Source organism: Mus musculus, chromosome 6, assembly GCF_000001635.26.
Source record: "Mus musculus strain C57BL/6J chromosome 6, GRCm38.p6 C57BL/6J".
Classification (NCBI taxonomy): domain Eukaryota; kingdom Metazoa; phylum Chordata; class Mammalia; order Rodentia; family Muridae; genus Mus; species Mus musculus.
This window is the reverse complement of record NC_000072.6, coordinates 142,107,049-142,127,900: the sequence shown is the minus strand read 5'-3', so window position 1 is coordinate 142,127,900 and position 20,852 is coordinate 142,107,049. Positions and strand designations below refer to the sequence as shown.

Genomic DNA, 20,852 nt, shown 5'->3' with positions numbered 1-20,852 from the left:
GTAAAAGAAACTTTAGTAAAGTTCAAAAAACACTTTGAACCTCAGACAACAATAGCAGGAGACTTCAATCACCCATTCTCAGCAATGAACAGGTCATCAAGACAAATACTAAACAGAGACATAAGGAAATTAACAGAAGAAAATGCATTAACAGATATCTAGAGAACATTTTACCCACAAACAAAAGAGTATACCATCTTCTCAGCACCCCATGTTACCTTCTCCAAAATTGCCCATATAATCAAACAGAAACAAGCCTCAACAGGTACAAAATGACTGAAATAATCTCATGCATTCTATTGGCTCACCACAGATTAAAGCTGGACGTCAACAATAACCAAAAGAACAGAAGGCCCCCATACTAATGAAAACTGAACAACTCTCTACTCAATGATAATTTGGTCAGGGAAGAAATAAAGAAAGAAATTAAAGACGTTCTAGAATTCAACAAAAATCAAGGCATCTAATTTCCCTAAACTTATGGGACACTATGAAAGCAGTTCTAAGAGGAAAATTCATAGCACTAAGTGCCTTCATAAAGAAATTCGAGAGATCCTACACTAGCAGCTTAACAGCACACCTGAAAGCTCTAAACAAAAAGAAGCAAATGCACTCAAGAGGAGTATATGACAGGAAATAGCCAAATTCAGGTCTGTGATCAACTAATTAAAAAAAAAAAAAGAACATTACAAAGAATCAACAAAACCAAGAGTTGGTTCTTTGAGAAAATCAACAAGATAGACAAACCCTTTGCCAAACCAATTAGAAGGCACAGAACCAGTATCCAAATTAACAAAATCAGAAATAAAAAGGGAGCCATAACAACAGAAACTGAGAAAATTCAAAGTATGAAAAGGTCTTACTTCAAAAGCATATACTGGACAAGTCCCTTCCAGTTGGCGCCAGCACCGGTTCACCTTGGGCACAGAGTTGGAGGACACACCCAAGGTCCCCTAGAGGACTCTCCACACGATCTTAGGACCACCTGTGAGTGGAACACAACTTCTGTTCCAATCCAATCGCACAGGACCTGAGACAGCATTGGGAAAGCAGGAAACCCGGCCTGACCAGGGTCACAAGTCCATTCTGGTCAGTGCTAGCACCATGTCACCTAGGCACAGAGTCAGCAGACACCCACAAGGTCCCTAGAGGACAGCTTCTGAGACAGACCTTGTTTCAGGCTCCAGACATCTGGGCACCTTCCCTGCCAGAGGAGAGGTGAACGCCCTGCCCAGGAGGGCTTTGCCTGAGCACCTGGGGGAGCCATCTTGGTTCCCAGTTCCCTCCTAGACTAGTTTGCAGGTGAGAGTGTGGACTACAGAAGCTAACAGATTCTGTGACAGGCCGAAGCAGCACAGCTTCTGTGACAGGTCCTGTTTCAGGCCTTCATCTTCTGCCAGGAGGGAGGTCCGAACTCCAGATATCTGTGTACCTTCCCTGTAAGAGGAGAGCTTGCCTGCAGAGAGTGCTCTGACCACTGAAACTCAGAGGAGAGAGCTAGTCTGCCAGGTCTGCAGATAGAGGCTAACAGAATCACTAGAGGAACAATCTCTAACCAGAGACAACTTTAACAACTAACTCCAGAGATTACCAGATGACGAAAGGCAAATGTAAGACTCTTACTAACAGAAACCAAGACCATTCATCATCATCAGAATGCAGCACTCCCACCTCGCCCAGTCCTGGTCACCCCAACACACCTGAAAAGCTAGACCCAGATTTAAAAGCATAACTCATGAAGATGGTAGAGAACATCAAGAAGGACTATATTTATTTATTTTTTTAATATTTTTTATTACATATTTTTCTCAATTACATTTCCAATGCTATCCCAAAAGTTCCCCATACCCCCCCCCCCACTTCCCTACCCACCCATTCCCATATTTTTTGGCCCTGGCGTTCCCCTGTACTGGGGCATATACAGTTTGCATGTCCAATGGGCCTCTCTTTCGAGTGATGGCCGACTAGGCCATCTTTTGATACATATGCAGCTAGAGTCAAGAGCTCTGGGGTACTGGTTAGTTCATAATGTTGTTCCACCTATAGGGTTGCAGATCCCTTTAGCTCCTTGGATACTTTCTCCAGCTCCTCCATTGGGGGCCCTTTGATCCATCCAATAGTTGACTGTGAGCATCCACTTCTTTGTTTGCTAGGCCCCGGCCTAGTCTCACAAGGGACAGCTATATCACTGTCCTTGCAACAAAGGCTTGCTAGTGTATGCAATGGTGTCATCGTTTGGAGGCTAATTATGGGATGGATCCCTGGATATGGCAGTCTCAGGTGCTTCTCTGCCATTCGGTATTCCTCAGGTGAGAATTCTTTGTTCAGTTCTGAGCCCCATTTTTTAATGGGGTTATTTGATTTTCTGAAGTCCACCTTCTTGAGTTCTTTATATGTGATGGACATTAGTTCCCTATCTGATTTAGGATAGGTAAAGATCCTTTCCCAATCTGTTGGTGGTCTTTTTGTCTTATCGATGGTGTCTTTTGCCTTGCAGAAGCTTTGCAGTTTCATGAGGTCCCATTTGTCAATTCTCGATCTTACAGCACAAGCCATTGCTGTTCTATTCAGGAATTTTTCCCCTGTGCCCATATCTTCAAGGCTTTTCCCCACTTTCTCCTCTATAAGTTTCAGTGTCTCTGGTTTTATGTGAAGTTCCTTGATCCACTTAGATTTGACCTTAGTACTAGGAGATAGGTATGGATCGATTCGCATTCTTCTACATGATAACAACCAGTTGTGCCAGCACCATTTGTTGAAAATGCTGTCATTCTTCCACTAAATGGTTTTGGCTCCCTTGTCGAAGATCAAGTGACCACAGGTGTGTGGGTTCTGGGTCTTCAATTCTATTCTATTGGTCTACTTGTCTGTCAGTATACCAGTACCATGCAGTTTTTATCACAATTGCTCTGTAGTAAGGCTTTAGGTCAGGCATGGTGATTACACCAGAGGTTCTTTTATCCTTGAGAAGAGTTTTTGCTATCCTAGGTTTTTTGTTATTCCAGATGAATTTGAAGATTGTTCTTTCTAATTTGTTGAAGAATTGAGTTGGAATTTTGATGGGGATTGCATTGAATCTGTAGATTGCTTTTGGCAAGATAGCCATTTTTACAATGTTGATCCTGCCAATCCATGAGCATGGGAGATCTTTCCATCTTCTGAGATCTTCTTTAATTTCTTTCTTCAGAGATTTGAAGCTTGTATCATACAGATCTTTCACTTCCTTAATTAGAGTCACGCCAAGATATTTGATATTATTTGTGACTATTGAGAAGGGTGTTGTTTCCCTAATTTTTTTCTCAGCCTGTTTATTCTTTGTGTAGAGAAAGGCCATTGACTTGTTTGAGTTAATTTTATATCCAGCTACTTCACCGAGGCTGTTCATCAGGTTTAGGAGTTCTCTGGTGGAATTTTTAGGGTCACTTATATATACTATCATATCATCTGCAAAAAGTGATATTTTGACTTCCTCTTTTCCAATTTGTATCCCCTTGAAATCCTTTTGTTGTTGAATTGCTCTGGCTAATACTTTAAGTACTATGTTGAAGAGGTATGGAGAAAGTGGGCAGCCATGTCTAGTCCCTAATTTTAGTGGGATTGCTTCCAGCTTCTCTCCATTTACTTTGATGTTGGCTACTGGCTTGCTGTAGATTGCTTTTATCACGTTTAGGTATGGGCCTTGAATTCCTGATCTCGAAGACTTTTATCATGAATGGGTGTTGGATCTTGTCAAATGCTTTTTCTGCATCTAACGAGATGATCATGTGGTTTTTGTCTTTGAGTTTGTTTATATAATGGATTACATTGATGGATTTTCGTATATTAAACCATCCCTGCATCCTGGAATAAAACCTACTCGGTCAGGATGGATGATTGCTTTAATGTGTTCTTGAATTCGGTTAGCAAGGATTTTATTGAGGATGTTTGCATCGATATTCATAAGAGAAATTGGTCTGAAGTTCTCTATCTTTGTTGGATCTTTCTGTGGTTTAGGTATCAGAGTAATTGTGGCTTCATAAAATGAGTTGGGTAGAGTACCTTCTACTTCTATTTTGTGAAATAGTTTGTGCAGAACTGGAATTAGATCTTTTTTGAAGGTCTGATAGAACTCTGCACTAAACCCATCTGGTCCTGGGCTTTTTTTGGCTGGGAGACTTTAATAACTGCTTCTATTTCTTTAGGGGATATGGGACTGTTTAGATCGTTAACTTGATCCTGATTTAACTTTGGTACCTGGTATCTTTCCAGAAATTTGTCCATTTCGTCCAGGTTTTCCAGTTTTGTTGAGTATAGCCTTTTGTAGAAGGATCTGATGGTGTTTTGGATTTCTTCAGCATCTGTTGTTATGTCTCCCTTTTCATTTCTGATTTTGTTAATTAGGATTCTGTCCCTGTGCCCTCTAGTGAGTCTAGCTAAGGGTTTATCTATCTCGTTGATTTTCTCAAAGAACCAACTCTTCGTTTGGTTAAGTCTTTGAATAGTTCTTCTTGTTTCCACTTGGTTGATTTCACCCCTGAGTTTGATTATTTCCTGCCTTCTACTCCTCTTGGGTGAATGTTCTTCCTTTTTTCTAGAGCTTTTAGATGTGTTGTCAATTTTGGAGAGGTACCATGAGGTGCTGTGAAGAAGGTATATCCTTTTGTTTTAGGATAAAATGTTCTGTAGATATCTGTTAAATCCATTTGTTTCATCACTTCTGTTAGTTTCACTGTATCCCTGTTTAGTTTCTGTTTCCACGATCTGTCTATTGATGAAAGTGGTGTGTTGAAGTCTCCCCATATTATTGTGTGAGGTGTAATGTGTGCTTTGAGCTTTACTAAGGTGTCTTTAATGAATGTGGCTGCCCTTGCATTTGGGGCATAGATATTCAGAATTGAGAGTTCCTCTTGGAGGATTTTACCTTTGATGAGTATGAAGTGTCCCTCCTTGTCTTTTTTGATAACTTTGGGTTGGAAGTCGATTTTATTCGATATCAGAATGGCTACTCCAGCTTGTTTCTTCATACCATTTGCTTGGAAAATTGTTTTCCAGTCTTTCATTCTGAGGTAGTGTCTATCTTTTTCTCTGAGATGAGTTTCCTGTAAGCAGCAAAACGTTGGGTCTTGGTTTGTGTAGCCAGTTTGTTAGTCTATGTCTTTTTCTTGGGGAATTGAGTCCATTGATATTAAGAGATATTAAGGAAAAGTAATTGTTGCTTTCTTTTATTTTTGTTGTTAGAGTTGGCATTCTTTTCTTGTGGCAGTCTTCTTTTTGGTTCTTTGAGGGATTACTTTCTTGCTTTTTCTAGGGTGTGATTTCTGTCCTTGTATTGTTTTTTTTTCTGTTATTATCCTTTGAAGGGCTGGATTCTTGGAAAGATAATGTGTGAATTTGGTTTTGTCATGGAATACTTTGGTTTCTCCATCTATGGTAATTGAGAGTTTGGCTGGGTATAGTAGCCTGGGCTGGCATTTGTGATCTCTTAGTGTCTGTATAACATCTGCCCAGGCTCTTCTGGCTTTCATAATCTCTGGTGAAAAGTCTGGTTTAATTCTGATAGGCCTGACTTTATATGTTTCTTGACCTTTCTCCCTTACTGCTTTTAATATTCTATCTTTATTTAGTGCATTTGTTGTTCTGACTTTAACAACTCACTTTAAGTGACTTTAATAACTCACTTAAAGAAATACAGGAGAACACAGCTAAAGAGTTACAATTCCTTAAAGAAAAAAGGAAAACACGACCAAACAGGTAGAAGTCCTTAAAGAAAAACAGGAAAATACATCCAACCAGGTGATTGAAATGAAGAAAACGATATTAGACCTAAAAAGGGAAGTAGACACAATAAAGAAAACCCAAAGTGAGGCAACACTGGAGATAGAAACCCTAGGAAAGAAATCTGGAACCATAGATGTGAGCATCAGCAACAGAATACAAGAGATGGAAGAGAAAATCTCAGGTGCAGAAGATTCCATAGAGAACATCAGCACAACAATCAAAGAAAGTACAAAATGCAAAAAGATCCTAACTCAAAACATCCAGGAAATCTAGGACACAATGAGAAGACCAAACCTATAGATAATAGGAGTAGATGAGAATGAAGATTTTCAACTTAAAGGGACAGAAAATATCTTCAACAAAATAATAGAAGAAATCTTCCCAAACCTAAAGAAAGAGATGACCATGAACATACAAGAAGCCTAAAGAACTCCAAATAGACTGGACCAGAAAAGAAATTCCTCCAGACACATAATAATCAGAACAACAAATGCACTAAAGATAGAATATTAAAAGCAGTAAAGGAAAAGTGTCAAGTAACATATAAAGGCAGGCCTATCAGAATTAAACCAGACTTTTCACCAGAGACAATGAAAGCCAGAAGATCCTGGGCAGATGTTATACAGACAAAAAGAGAACACAAATGCCAGCCCAGGCTACTATACCCAGCCAAACTCTAAATTACCATAAATGGAGAAACAAAAGTATTTCACGACAAAGCCAAATTCACACATTATCTTTCCATGAATCCAGCCTTTCACAGGATAATAACAGAAAAAAACCAATACAAGGACAGAAACCAAGCCTTAGAAAAAGCAAGAAAGTAATCTTGCAACAAACCTAAAAGAAAACAGTCACAAGAACAGAATGCCAACTCTAACAACAAAAATAGGAAGAAACAATTACTTTTCGTTAATATCTCTTAATATCAATGGACTCAATTCCCCAATAAAAAGACATAGACTAACAGACTGGCTACACAAACAGGGCCCACCATTTTGCTGCTTACAGGAAACCCATCTCAGGGAAAAAGACAGAATTAAAGGCTGGAAAACAATTTTGCAAGCAAATGGTCTAAAGAAACACGCTGGAGTAGCCATTCTAATATTTAATAAAATCTACTTCCAAACCAAAGTTATCAAAAATAGACAAGGAGGGACACTTAATACTCATCAAAGATAAAATCTTTTATCTTTTATCAAAGATAAAAGAGAAACTCTCAATTCTGAATATCTATGCTCCAAATGCAAGGGCAGCCACATTCATTAAAGAAACTTTAGTAAAGCTCAAAGCACACGTTGCACCTCACACAATAATACTGTGAGACTTCAACACACCACTTTCATCAATGGACAAATCATGGAATCAGAAACTAAACAGAGACACAGTGAAACTAACAGAAGTTATGAAACAAATGGACCTGTCAGATATCTACAGAACATTTTATCCTAAAAAAAAGGATATACCTTCTTCTCAGCACCTCATGGTACCTTCTCCAAAATTGACCATATAATTGGTCACAAACCCGGCCTTAACAGATACAAAAATATTGAAATTGTTCCATGCATCCTATCAGATCACCTGGACTAAGGCTGATCTTCAATAACAACATAAATAATAGAAAGCCAACATTCACATGGAAACTCTTCTCAATGATACCTTGGTCAAGGGAGGAATAAAGAAGGAAATTAAAGACTTTTTAGAGTGTAATGAAAATGAAGCCACAACATACCCAAACTTATGGGACACAATGAAAGCATTCCTAAGAGTAAAACTCATAGCTCAGAATGCCTCCCAAAAGAAACTGGAGAGAGCACACACTAGCAGCTTGACAACATACCTAATAGCTCTACAACAAAAGGAAGAAAATTCACCCAAGAGGAGTAGATGTCAGGTAATAATTAAACTCAGGGGCAAAATCAACCAAGTGGAAACAAGAAGAACTATTAAAAGAATCAACCAAATGAGGAGCTGGTTCTTTGAGAAAATCAACAAGATAGACAAACCCTTAGCCAGACTAACTAGAGGGCACAGGGACAGCATCCTATATAACAAAATCAATAATGAAAAGGGAGACATAACAACAGATCCTGAAGAAATCCAAAACAGCATCATATCCGTCTACAAAAAGGCTATACTCAACAAAACTGGAAAACCTGGATGAAATGGACAAATTTCTAGAGAGATACCTGGTACCAAAGTTAAATCAGGATCAGGTTAATGATCTAAACAGACCTATATCCTCTACAGAAATAGAAGAAGCCACTAAGAGTCTCCCAACCATAAAGTCCCAGACCAGATGGGTTTAGAATTCTATTGGACCTTCAAAGAAGATCTAATTCCAGTTCTTTTTAAACTATTCCACAAAATAGAAGCAGAAGGTACTCTACTCAATTCATTCTATGAAGCCACAATTTCTCTGATACCTAAACCACAGAATGACCCAACAAAGATAGAGAACTTCAGACCAATTTCCCTTATGAATATCGATGCAAAAATACTCAATAAAATTCTCACTAACCAAATCCAAGAACACATCAAAACAATCATCCATCCTGACCAAGTAGGTCTCATTCCAGGGATGCAGGGATGGTTTAACATACGGAATCAACGTAATCCACTATATAAACCAACTCAAAGACAAAAACCACATGATCATCTTGTTAGAAGCCGAGAAAGCATTTGACAAAATCCAACACCCATTCATGATAAAAGTCTTGGAAAGATCAGGAATTCAAGCCCATACCTAAACATGATAAAATCAGTCTACATCAAACCCGTAGTCAACATCAAAGTAAATGGTGAGAAGCTGGAAGCAATCCCACTAAAATCAGGGACTAGACAATGCTGCCCACTTTCTCCCTACCTATTCAACATTGTACTTGAAGTCCTAGCCAGAGCAATTCGACAACAAAAGGAGATCAAGGGGATACAAATTGGAAAGGAAGAAGTCAAAATATAACTTTTTGCAGATGATATGATAGTATATATAAGTGACCCTAAAAATTCCACTAGAGAACTCCTAAACCTGATCAACAGCTTCATTGAAGTAGCTGGATATAAAATTAACTCAAACAACTCAATGACCTTTCTGTACACAAAGGACAAACAGGCTGAGAAAGAAATTAGGGAAACAACAACCTTCACAATAGTCACAAATAATATAAAATACCTTGGCGTGACTCTAACTAAGGAAGTGAAAGATCTGTATGATAAGAAATTCAAGTCTCTGAAGAAAGAAATTAAAGAAGATCTCAGAAGATGGAAAGATCTCCCATGCTCATGGATTGGCAGGATCAACATTGTAAAAATGGCTATCTTGCCAAAAGCAATCTACAGATTCAATGCAATCCCCATCAAAATTCCAACTCAATTCTTCAACAAATTAGAAAGGGAAATAAGCAAATTCATCTGGAATAACAAAAAACCTAGGATAGCAAAAACTCTTCTCAAGGATAAAAGAACCTCTGGTGTAATCACCATGCCTGACTTAAAGCTGTACTACAGAACAATTGTGATAAAAACTGCATGGTACTGGTATAGGGACAGACAAGTAGACCAATGGAATAGAATTGAAGACCCAGAGATGAACCCACACACCTATGGTCACTTGATATTTGACAAGGGAGCTAAAACCATCCAGTGGAAAAAAGACAGCATTTTCAACAAGTTGTCTAGGTACAACTGGTGGTTATCATGTAGAAGAATGCCAATTAATCCATTCCTATCTCCTTGTACTAAGGTCAAATCTAAGTGGATCAAGGAACTCCACATAAAACCAGAGACAGTGAAACTTATAGAGGAGAAAGTGGGTAAAAGCCTCGAAGATATGGGTACAGGGGAAAATTTCCTGAATAGAACAGCAATGGCCTGAGCTGTAAGATCGAGAATAGACAAATGGGTCCTCATAAAATTGCAAAGCTTCTGTAAGGAAAAAGACACCATCAATAAGACATAAAGGCCACCAACAGATTGGGAAAAGATCTTTACCTCTCCTAAATCAGATAGGGGACTGATATCCAATATATACAAAGAGCTCAAGAATCTGGACCCCAGAAAAACAAATAACTCCATTAAAAATGGGGCTCAGAGCTAAACAAAGAATTCTCACATGAGGAATACTGAATGGCTGAGAAGCACCTGAAAAAATGTTTAGCATCCTTAATCATCAGGGAAATTCAAATCAAAGCAACCCTGAGATTCCACATCATACCAGTCAGAATGGCTAAGATCAAAATCTCAGGTGACAGCAGATGCTAGCGAGGATGTGGAGAAAGAGGAACACTCCTCCATTGTTGGTGAAATTGCAAGCTTGTACAACTACTCTGGAAATCAGTCTGGCGGTTCCTCAGAAAATTGAACATAGTACTACTGGAGGATCCAGCATTACCTCTCCTGGGTATATATCCAGAAGATGTTCCAATTGGTAATAAGAACACATGCTCTACTATGTTCATAGCAGCCTTATTTATGATAGCCAGAAGCTGTAAAGAACCCAGATATCCCTCAACAGAGGAATGGATACAGAAAATGTGGTACATTTACACAATGGAGCACTACTCAGCTATTAAAAAGAATGAATTTATGAAATTCCTAGGCAAATGGATGGACCTGGAGGGCATCATCCTGAGTGAGGTAACCCAATCACAAAAGAACTCACATGATATGTACTCACTGATAGGTGGATATTAGCCCAGAAACTTAGAATACCCATGATACAAGATATAATCTGCAAAACACATGAAAGTCAAGGAGAATGAAGACTAATATGTGGACACTTTGCCCCTTCTTAGAATTGGGAACATAACACCCATAGAAGGAGTTACAGAGACAAAGTTTGGAGCTGAGACGAAAGGATGGACATCTAGAGACTGCCATACCCTGGGATCCATCCCATATTCAGCCTCCAAAAGCTGACACCATTGCATACACTAGCATGATTTTGCTGAAAGGACCCAGATATAGCTGTCTCTTGTGAGGCTATGCCGGGGCCTAGCAAACACAGAAGTGGATTCTCACAGTCAGCTATTAGATGGATCACAGGGCCCCCAATGGAGGAGCTAGAGAAAGTACTTAAGGAGCTAAAGGTGTTGACATCCCTATAAGGTGGAACAACAATATGAACTAACCAGTACCCCCCGGAGCTCATGTCTGTAGCTGCATATGTATCAGAAGATGGCCTAGTTGGCCATCATTTGAAAGAGTGGCCCATTGGTCTTCCAAACTTTATAATACTCAGTACAGGGGAATGCCAGGGCCAAGAAGTGGGAGTTGAGGGGAGGGAGTGGGAGGGGGGTATGGGGGTACTTTTGGGATAGCATTTGAAATGTAAATGAAGAAAATACCTAATTAAAAAAGCGTATACTCAAGAAAATTGGAAAATGTAGATGAAGTAGATGATTTTTTTAGACAGAAAACACATACCAAATCTAAATTAAGATCAGTTAAGCTATCTAAACAGTCTTATAACCCCTAAGGCAATATAAGTACTCATTAAAAACCTCCTAACCAAAAGCCAAACAAACAAAACCAAATAAACAAACAAACAAACAAAAAAAAACCAACCAACCAACCACCACCACCAAGAACAAAAAACTCAGTTGCAGATGGTTTTAGTGTAAAACTTGTACCAGACTTTTAAAGAAAAGCTAACACCAATTCTCTTTAAACTATTCCAAAAGATAGAAACAGAAGGAACACAACCCAATTCATTCTATGAGGCCACAGTTACTCTATTATCCAAACCACCCAAAGATCCAGGAATGAAAGATCACTTCAGACCACTTTGACTTATTAACATCTACACAAATTCTTCCATAAAATTCTTGTAAATGGATTGCAGGAACATATCAAGACATCATTCACCACAATCAAGTATGCTTCATTCTGGGGATGCAGGGATGGTTCAATATACAAAAATTAATCAATGTTATTCACTATATAAACAACCTTAAAGGACAAAAATCACATGATCATCTCAGTAGATACTGAAAAGGCCTTCAACAAAATCCAACACTCCTTTATGATAAAAATCTTGGGAAGATCAGGAATTTAAGGCACATACTTAAGTATAATAAAATTAATATACAGAAAACCAATAGCTAACATCATATTAAAAGGAGAGAAAATTGATGCAGTCCCACTAGAATCAGGGACAGGACATGGTTGCCCATTATCTTCCTATCTATTCAATATAGTACTTAAAGTTCTAGCTACAGCAATAAGACAACCAAAGGAGAACATGGAGATACAAATTGGAAAGAAAGAATTCAAAGTATTACTATTTGGGGATCACAGTATACGTAAACAACCCCAAAAATTCTACCAGAGAACTCCTACACCTGATAGCTTCAGCAAAGTGGCTGGATATAAAATTAACTCAAACAAATTATCATCCCTCCTTTAGACAAATGATAAATGGGCCAAGAAAGAAATTAGGGAAATGACATCCTTCACAGTAGCCACTAATAGTAAAAAATATCTTGGTCTAGCTCTAACCAAGCACATGAAAGATCTATATGACAAAAACTTCAAGTCCCTGAAGAAAGAGATGAAGAAAACCTCAGAAGTTGGAAAGATGTTCCATGCTCACAGATAGGTAAGATTAACATAATGAAAATAACCATCTTATCAAATGCAATCTGCAGATTCAATGCAATCTCCATCAAAATGCCAACACAATTCTTCACAGACATGGAAAGAGCAATCCTCAACGTCATATAGAAAAACAAAAAGTCCAGAATAGCCCAATAAATTCTGAATAATAAAAGAGCTTCTGGAGGAATCACCATCTCTGCTTTTCATGTGTACTAAACAGCAATAGTTATAAAAAAACACATGGTATAGAAATAGGGTGATCAATGGAATAGAAATGAAGAACCAGAAACAAAGCCACATATACATGGGTACTTGATGTTTGACAAATAACCTAAAAGCATTCAGTAGAAAAAAAATGAAAGCATCTACAACAAATGCCTCTGGTTGTAGTGGCAGTGCCCCTGTAGGAGAACACAAAGGGATCCATGTTTATCACCCTGTACAAAGCTGAATCTCAAGTGGATACACTGGCTTTAATACAAGAGAAAGTGCAAAATACCCTTGAACTCATTGGCATAGGAGAAAAATCTCCTGAGCAGAACTCTAATGACTCAGGCTCCAAGATCAACAATTGATAAACAGGACCTCTTCACACTGAAAAGCTTCTGTAAGGTAAAAAGACATTGTCAATAGGATAAACCAACAACTTACAGATTGGTAAAAGGCCTTCAGTAACCCTACATCTGACAGAGTGCTAATATCTAAAATATATAAAGGACTCACAAAGTCAGATTCTAATACACCAAATAACTCAATTAAAACATGGGTTGCAGAAATAGACAGAGAATTTTCAACAGAGGAACCTTGAATGGCTGAGAATCACCTAAAGACATGCTTAATATCCTTAGTCATCAGGGAAATGTAAATCAGAACGACCCTGAGATTCTTCCTTACACCAATCAGAATGGCTAAGACCAAAATCTCAAGCAACAGTACGTGCTGGCGAAGATGCGCAGGAAGGGGAACACTCCCCCCTTGCTGGTAGTATTGCAAACCTGAAGATCCAGGTCTACTGCTCCTGGGCATACACCCAAATGATGCTCTACCATACCATAAGGACATATGTTCCACTATGTTCATAAAAGCCTTACTTGTAATAGCCAGAAACTAAACAATTCTGCTGTCCCTGAATCAAAGAATGTATACAGCAAAAGTGGTTCATATACACAATGGAATTCTAGTCAACTATGAAAAATGAGGGCATGATAAATTTTGCAGGCAAATGGATGGAACTAGAAAATATCATTCTGAGTGAGGTAACCCAGACCTAAATTGACATGCATGGTATATACTCACTGATAAGTGGATATTAGCCAAAAAATACAGACTACCTGTGATACACCCCACAGACCTAATGAAATTAAACAACAAGGAAGGCCTAAGTGAGGAAGCTTAAATCCCACTGAGAAGGGGAACAACCTAGTCATGTGAGATAGAGGGAGGGAGGGTCCTTGGTGGAAGAAGGGATGGGGAGGGGAATAGGGGGACCAGATCAAGTTTGGGGAGAAACAGGATAGATGCCCAGAAGGTCAGGAGAGTGAATGGAAATCTGCAGCTGCTGGCAGTGGGGGTTGAGGGGAATCTCTAGGAAGTCTCAGTGACCTGGGATGGAGGAGGCTTCCAGGACTTGTCTGAGGCTCTCAGCACACATGTAGCACTTGTCTGGCCTCAGTAGGAGAGGATGTGCCTAATCCTGTAGAGGCTTGATGCACCAGGGTGGGAGGATACTGTGGGGTAGCATGCAAAGGGGAGGGGGAAGGGCAAAAAGCTCTGCAAAGGGGGAGGTCAGGATCATGGTCAACATTTGGGCTACAACTAAATAAAATAATTAATTAAAAAAAACCCCAAAACAACAACAAAAGCATATTGCCTGAATTAGTTTGAGGTCAGGCAGTGTTAGTCGATTAAAAGCCAAGAGAAGCCTTTTTGAGTAAGTCGGCCTGTGGAGGAGTGTAGGGCATAGCAGGTGAACTGAACCAGTTAGTGAGTGTTCAGAAAGAGTTAGAAAGTCTTGCATCTCCACATCTGAGGAAACAAAACAAAGTTGATGCGGTGTGGAGAGTACTTCATTGTGACTTTCCTTTCAGGTAATTCTAGGTTGTGTCAAGTTGACAATGAAAGCGCACCATCACAGAGACCCTCTGAAAACATTGCTACAGAAGCATCAAAGGACTTTGTTCAAATCATGGCTTTGCTGGGTAGTATAGTCTTTGGCCTTATCTCAGCATAAAAGAAAAGTTGAACTGTAGCTTTAAGTAATGAAGTTTCCGTGTCAATCATGTTTTCTTTCATTTTAATTAATACCTGAGTTAATGGTTTGTGAAGAGAAAGAATTCACTTGGCTCACATCTTTGGGGCTTTGAGTCTATGTCACTGGGCTGTGTGGTTTGGAGGCCTGTTATGAGGAATCTCATTATGGTGGAAATGTGCACGAAGTATAATTTCTTTGTATGTTGTATATATAAAAATATCTGAGGTAGCTCATTGGTAGAACACTTGGTAGCCTTTTGGATTTGATGCCCAGCTCTATAAACTAAGGGGAAGAAATCTGATTATGTAATGACCTATCTTTGTTTGCTTCCAGGAATTTTAGAAGTTGGGAAGATGATTGGCCCAATACTTGGATATTTGATGGGACCTTTCTGTGCAAACATTTATGTAGACACAGGGTCTGTGAATACAGGTAACACAATGAATTTTATTTATAAAGTCCAGTCCCCAGAGTGTGAGAGAATACTCTGGAATGATAAACGAATGTCTCTTTTGATAAATTAATTATCACCATTTACAGATGGCAGACCTAATGGCGGCAGAGGTAAGGGTGAAATGCCACATTCTGATTCAAAATTCTTCACCCCCTTCTATGTTTCAGCCGTACTATTGGTTTTAAAATTTTGCTTACATAGAATTTATTATGTGAAGCAGTTGGAGAAAGCTCAGGTTTTGGCCATGATCTTCTCCAGCAGTCTTCTCCCCCCCCCCCGCCCCACCCCCCACATCCCCAACGCATAGCTGAAGTGGTGGATTACAGACTGCAGCCCAAATTGCATCATAGTTACTGTGTACTTCTTGATTATCTTAAGATCACAAAGGGTGTGTTTTGGACCCAAATGTTATAAAGAAAAGCCCTATGATGAAATTATGCTCTGTGATACTCATTTGACAGATATCAGCAGCCTTACCCAGCTGAGAGGGGGGGCATCTTCCGATAGCCAGAACTGAGTGGAATGGGAAAATAATTGCCTGTGAGTGAGCCTGGGAGAGGAGTCAAACCTTTGAGTGGGAAACACAAGCCCTCCTGTGGCCCTCTTATATGAGTTAGGCAGGATTTAAAATCTTTGGATGGAAGTCTCCTGGTTGCCTAGCAACCGGTACTGCTCCTGTTCATGCATGAGCAGTGTTGGGTAGGGTGGGCCTCCACTTTGCAAATGTAAGGACAGAATACTTAGTAGCTGAGGCAGAGGTGGTCTTTGGTCAGAGCTGAGTGCCCGTATTCTTTCCACATCTGAGGAAAGCTAGTGTACCTCATCTGCGACTTGCCTTATTCTTCCCATCAGTTCCTTGCCTGGATCCAGAAGGCAAGTTCCTTTTCTTATTCCCCTCAAATCAAATGACATTTAGCTTGACCCAAAGATCAGCCCTGGGGCCACTTCCATGTTAATGAAGCTGCTACTTCATAAGTCAGCCCCACTCCCTGGCAGGCACAGAGAAACATGGACAAAGGCATGCTTTGTCTCCTCACTCAAAGAAGAAGGTACTAGAGAAAGGGCATTTCCAGGACCTATCTGCCAGACTCTTTGTGCTAGACTTTCCTCAGTATAAGCATCTCATTCTGGCTACAAGGTCCCCCAAGGTGTCTCTACTTCTGTCTTTAAGACATACCAAACTATATATAAGACTCTCGGCTTATAGTTTATTATTTTTACCATTCAAAATAAAGTTCTGCATTAACGGCCTCCCCTTCTAGCCATTTAGTCCTTAGATGCTAGAGAGTGGGCTGAGGGCATAGATCAATTCACATCTAGGGGTTCTTGTCATTGGGGTCACACTTGATCGTAACTTTCAGCCCCACTCCCTTTTTGGCTGTTTCAAAGGCGTCTCCATCCTTTTCCAGAGGGAATCTGTGGGTAACTAAGGGTTTTACATTCAAAGTCTTCAATGTAAGCATGGAAATCGGCCGCGGGTTGCAGTATCGAAACACGCCTTTGATATTCACCTCCGGCATGGCTGCATGGACTAGGAGTAAATTGATCATCACCATTCCCACAATCACCAAGGTCCCACCAGAGTGAGTGGCACAGATGCACATCTGGATGGAGGACTGCGCTCCTGTGCATTCAATGGTGATCTCCGGCTTGCTCCCCAGCAGACTTTCCGCCTTACTGGCAATTTCTTGAGGGGTCTCTTTGGCAACCTGGATGGTAAAGTCTGCCCCAACATCCTTGGCTTTAGTTAACCAAGCAGCAGATAGTTCAGTCACCACCATTTGAGCAGCTCCAACTGCTTTGGACACAAGCAAAATGACTATCCCAGCTCTCTCAGCTCCACACACGAGGGCCTTATTTCCCAGGGAAACTGAACCTGGACAGCAGGCATAGATCCCCACAGAGAGAGAGGCTCAGTTAGGGTCCCTTCTTTAAAGGTGACACAGTCAGGAAGCTTGTAGCAGAAGTCAGCACTGTGCCTGTAGAAGCAGCAGAGGTTCCCATCATTCGGGGTTGTGGCCCGGAAGAAGATTGATGACGTCAGATTGTATCAGCGAATCTTGACGTACTCAGCTACTTCTTGGGGAACTCCAGGTTCAATGGCAACCCGATTTCCTGGTTTTAGATGTATCTCCAACGCTCCTACTTTTGTGACTGTTCCCACAGCTTCATGCCCAAGCACCACTGGCTTTTTCAACAACAAAATCCCCAATTCAGCCAAGCTCCCAGTAGTGAACACCAGAGAGCCACAGATCCCCCCACCGGATGCATCTTTAGTAACGCATCATATGGGCCCAGCTCAGGGATTGGGCAGTTCTCCAGGTGAATTGTCTCTAGGTCTGTGCATCACCAGGGACAGGTGCTCGCTGTTAGCTGTAGCTGCCCTGTCGCTCTTTTTTAAGGCATTTTTTGTATTAGGTATTTTCTTCATTTACATTTCAAATGCTATCCCCAAAGCCCTGCTGCTCTCTTGCTTCGAGGTGTCAGCTGGATCCAGCTGGGAGCTGGTCTACATAGGGATTTTTATTCAGTGAGACAGTCAGTATGGATAATAAAACATCGTTTAGTTATATGATGAGTAACAAGTTATAAAGGTTTCACATGACAAGTGAAAATACTCATTTACTACTGGAAAATATATCACCAACTGCTAGATAAAATTAATTTTAATGAGTACACAAAATGAAAATAATAATTGGATAACATGTATTTTGTTAACTCTGTCTGTGTGTCTGTGTGTGTGTGTCTACTGTGCGTGTTGGTACCTGATAGTCAGAAGAGGGTGTCAGATCTCCTGAAATCAAAGTTACAGGAATTGTGAGTTTTCAAGTGGGTTCTGGGAATAGAATTCAGGACCTCTGTAAGATCAACAACAACTGTTTAGCCACTTAACTGTCAGTCCAGCCTCCTTCCTCATTCACCATGATGTTTTGAGACATGACTACATCAGGTTAAAGCTAGTTGCTGAAATGTGTCTCAACTGTTGTTTAAGTCTTTTTGAGATGTGGCTTTAAATATTTCTTCATGCACTACTTCAGAACCTCTTCTTCATACTTAGTTTTAACTTTGCTCAGTCAATCAACCTCAGACACTTTTTCTAACGGTCAGAATTATCCCAGTGGGGTTGGCGATGCCAGTAATCCCAGCACTAAGAAGCAGAGGCAGAGGATCACAAGTTCAAAGTCCAAACAAGAACAAGAATACATGATATACAAAGTTTATGCTCAAATGGATTCATGATGTGGAATAATTTTCTACAGTTCACACAGGAAAGAATGATGTAAGCTAATGCGATATCTGTATTTCTTTACAGATGACCTGACCATAACTCCCACTGATACACGCTGGGTCGGTGCTTGGTGGATTGGCTTTTTGGTCTGTGCAGGAGTGAATGTCCTGACCAGCATCCCCTTTTTCTTCTTTCCAAAAACACTCCCAAAGGAAGGATTACAGGATAATGGGGATGGAACTGAAAATGCCAAAGAGGAGAAGCACAGAGACAAGGCCAAGGAGGAAAACCAAGGAATCATTAAAGGCAAACATGGAAACTTTAAACTCTGTTTGGTTTAGATGGGTCTGTGGTCAGTGGGCACTTGTCACGTGTGCTGAAATAAGACAACTTGTCAGTAATCATCACTACTCAGTTGTGTTAATTGTCTTCTACACCCACTACGTAGAAACAACTGACATGAGAGGGAACCTGGCTTACATGACTTACCTCAGATTTGACTCTTAAAAATTCAAGTTAGTCTGAGTCTGAACACTCAACGAGCAAATATATTTCCCTATTTTTTCAGCTTATTTTACAGAAAATATTGCTCCAACTGAAAAGCATGAGCAATCAGAAATTCAAGATAAAGATAAAAATCTGTTTGATAAGGGAAATGTTAGTTTAGTTATGAGCATCCTTGAAGTGAAGGCTTAAAGAGAAAACATGACAGGTGAAATAATCCTCTATATTTAGAGGTCTGCGATAGTTTACAGGACAATGGTTCCCTTAGAACAGACTGTTTTACACCAAGCAGGAATGTTATTAACCAACAGTGTCGAGTAGAGATGCTTCTGTGAGAAGCTAAGGTGGGACAGTGGAGTGTTCAACACTGCACATTCTTAAAACTTGCCACTGCGTTCACAGTTGTGTGTGTTGAGGCCTGTGCAGTCTTCTCACGAGATAAAGGTTAGTCTTATAGGTGTATAGTTAGGAGATGGGAGTGGCTAGTGCTTTACCTATCAAATGAGGGTAAGAGTGCATTATATTCCTGGGTTTGTGTGTTTTTCTGGCACAGACTACTGTGGGGAGCACTTTAAGAGTGATATTGCTATTTCCACCTTCACACACAGCCCCCAACACCTATGTACATGGAATAGTCAGATGTTTGCCTTAAACAGTATAGGCCACGCCTAGGGAGTCAGTGCACAGGTGTGAACATTCATAGAATGATAGTCATGGAATCTCCTGAAAGGGCAAATACTGACTGTCTTGGGAGACATTGTGATCTGCCAGATCAACCTAAATTTCAAAACTAGGAAAGAGCCTACCAGAGAATAACGCACACTGACAGTAGCTGTGAACTGTGGAGATGCATTTAAGAGGACAGGGATGCCCACAAACATGTGAATTCGAAAGTTCCCAGGAATACAGACAGGAACCATCTCAATCATGAAGATTGGTTTGCCACTAGAGTTCCTTTGCTTTTATTAAACTGTCCTGCCCCTACTTCTCAGTGGACTCTTTTGGATACTTTTATCTCAATGAAATTATAGGCAATTTATTATGGATACTGTAAAATTAGAATATAAGGCAATCAATACGAAGACCTGAAAAGGAAAGAAACTAATAAGTGCAAATTTCAGCCAAATTATACTCAGTTACATTCAGTCCATTTCCTAGAAAAAGGCTCTAAACATGACTCTCAGCTTCTTTTTTCTAAAATTAATTAGTTATTTTTTTACACTTCATATTTTATCCCCCCATCCACCCTCTGACTGTTCCACATCCCACACCTCTTCCCCACTGCCCTGTCTCCATGTGGATGTCAGAACCCCTGACCCCACCTGACCTCTAAACTCCTAAGGGCCTCCAGTCTCTTGAGGGTTAGGTGCATCATCTCTGAATGAACACAAACATGGCAGTCCTCTACTGTATGGGTGTTGGGGGCCTCATATCAGCTGGTGTATGCTGCCTGGTTGGTGGTCCAGTGTTTGAGAGATCTCAGGGGTCCAGATTAATTGAGACTTTTGTTTCCCTAATTTCTTTCCCAGCCTGTTTATCATTTGTATAAAGTAAGACTACTGATTTATTTATGTTAATTTTATATCTGGCCACATGCTGAAGTTCTTTATGAGCTGGAGAAGTTCTCTGGTAGAATTTTTGGGGTTGCTTATGTATACTCTCATATTACCTGCAAATAGTGATACCTTTATTTCTTCTTTGCCAATATGTATCCCCTTTATCTCTTTTTGTTGTTTTATTGTTCTAGCTAGAATTTAGAGGACTATATTGAATAGATATGGGAAGAGTTGACATCCTTGTCTTGTCCGCAATTTCAGTGGGATTTCTTCAAGTATGTCTCTAGTTAATTTGATATTGACTGGTGGTTGGTAGTAAATTGCTTTTATTATGTTTAGGTAAGAGCCTTGAATATGATCTCTCTAATATTTTTATCATTAAGGGGTGTTGTATTCTTAAAATGCCTTTTCTGCATCTAAGGAGATGATCATGTGTTTTTTTTTCCCCTTGAGTTTGTTCTATAGTGGATTGTGTTAATGGATTTTCATATATTAAACCAAGCT

General features: G+C 39.9%; 1 protein-coding gene and 1 pseudogene across 4 annotated transcripts in view; one reads left to right on the top strand and one right to left on the bottom strand.

Annotated features, from left to right (window-relative positions):
• Nucleotides 1–20,852, top strand: part of Slco1a6 (solute carrier organic anion transporter family, member 1a6) — a 100,417-nt gene that overhangs the window by 58,277 nt on the left and 21,288 nt on the right. For all 4 annotated transcript variants that reach the window (XM_006506965.3, XM_011241587.2, NM_001381930.1 and 1 more), the window contains 2 exons: nt 14,939–15,037; nt 18,373–18,594. In XM_006506965.3, the coding sequence (XP_006507028.1) occupies nt 14,939–15,037; nt 18,373–18,594 (321 nt within the window). The remainder of the gene's footprint in view (nt 1–14,938; nt 15,038–18,372; nt 18,595–20,852) is intronic.
• Gm18159 (predicted gene, 18159) lies at nt 16,379–17,451 on the bottom strand (annotated as a pseudogene).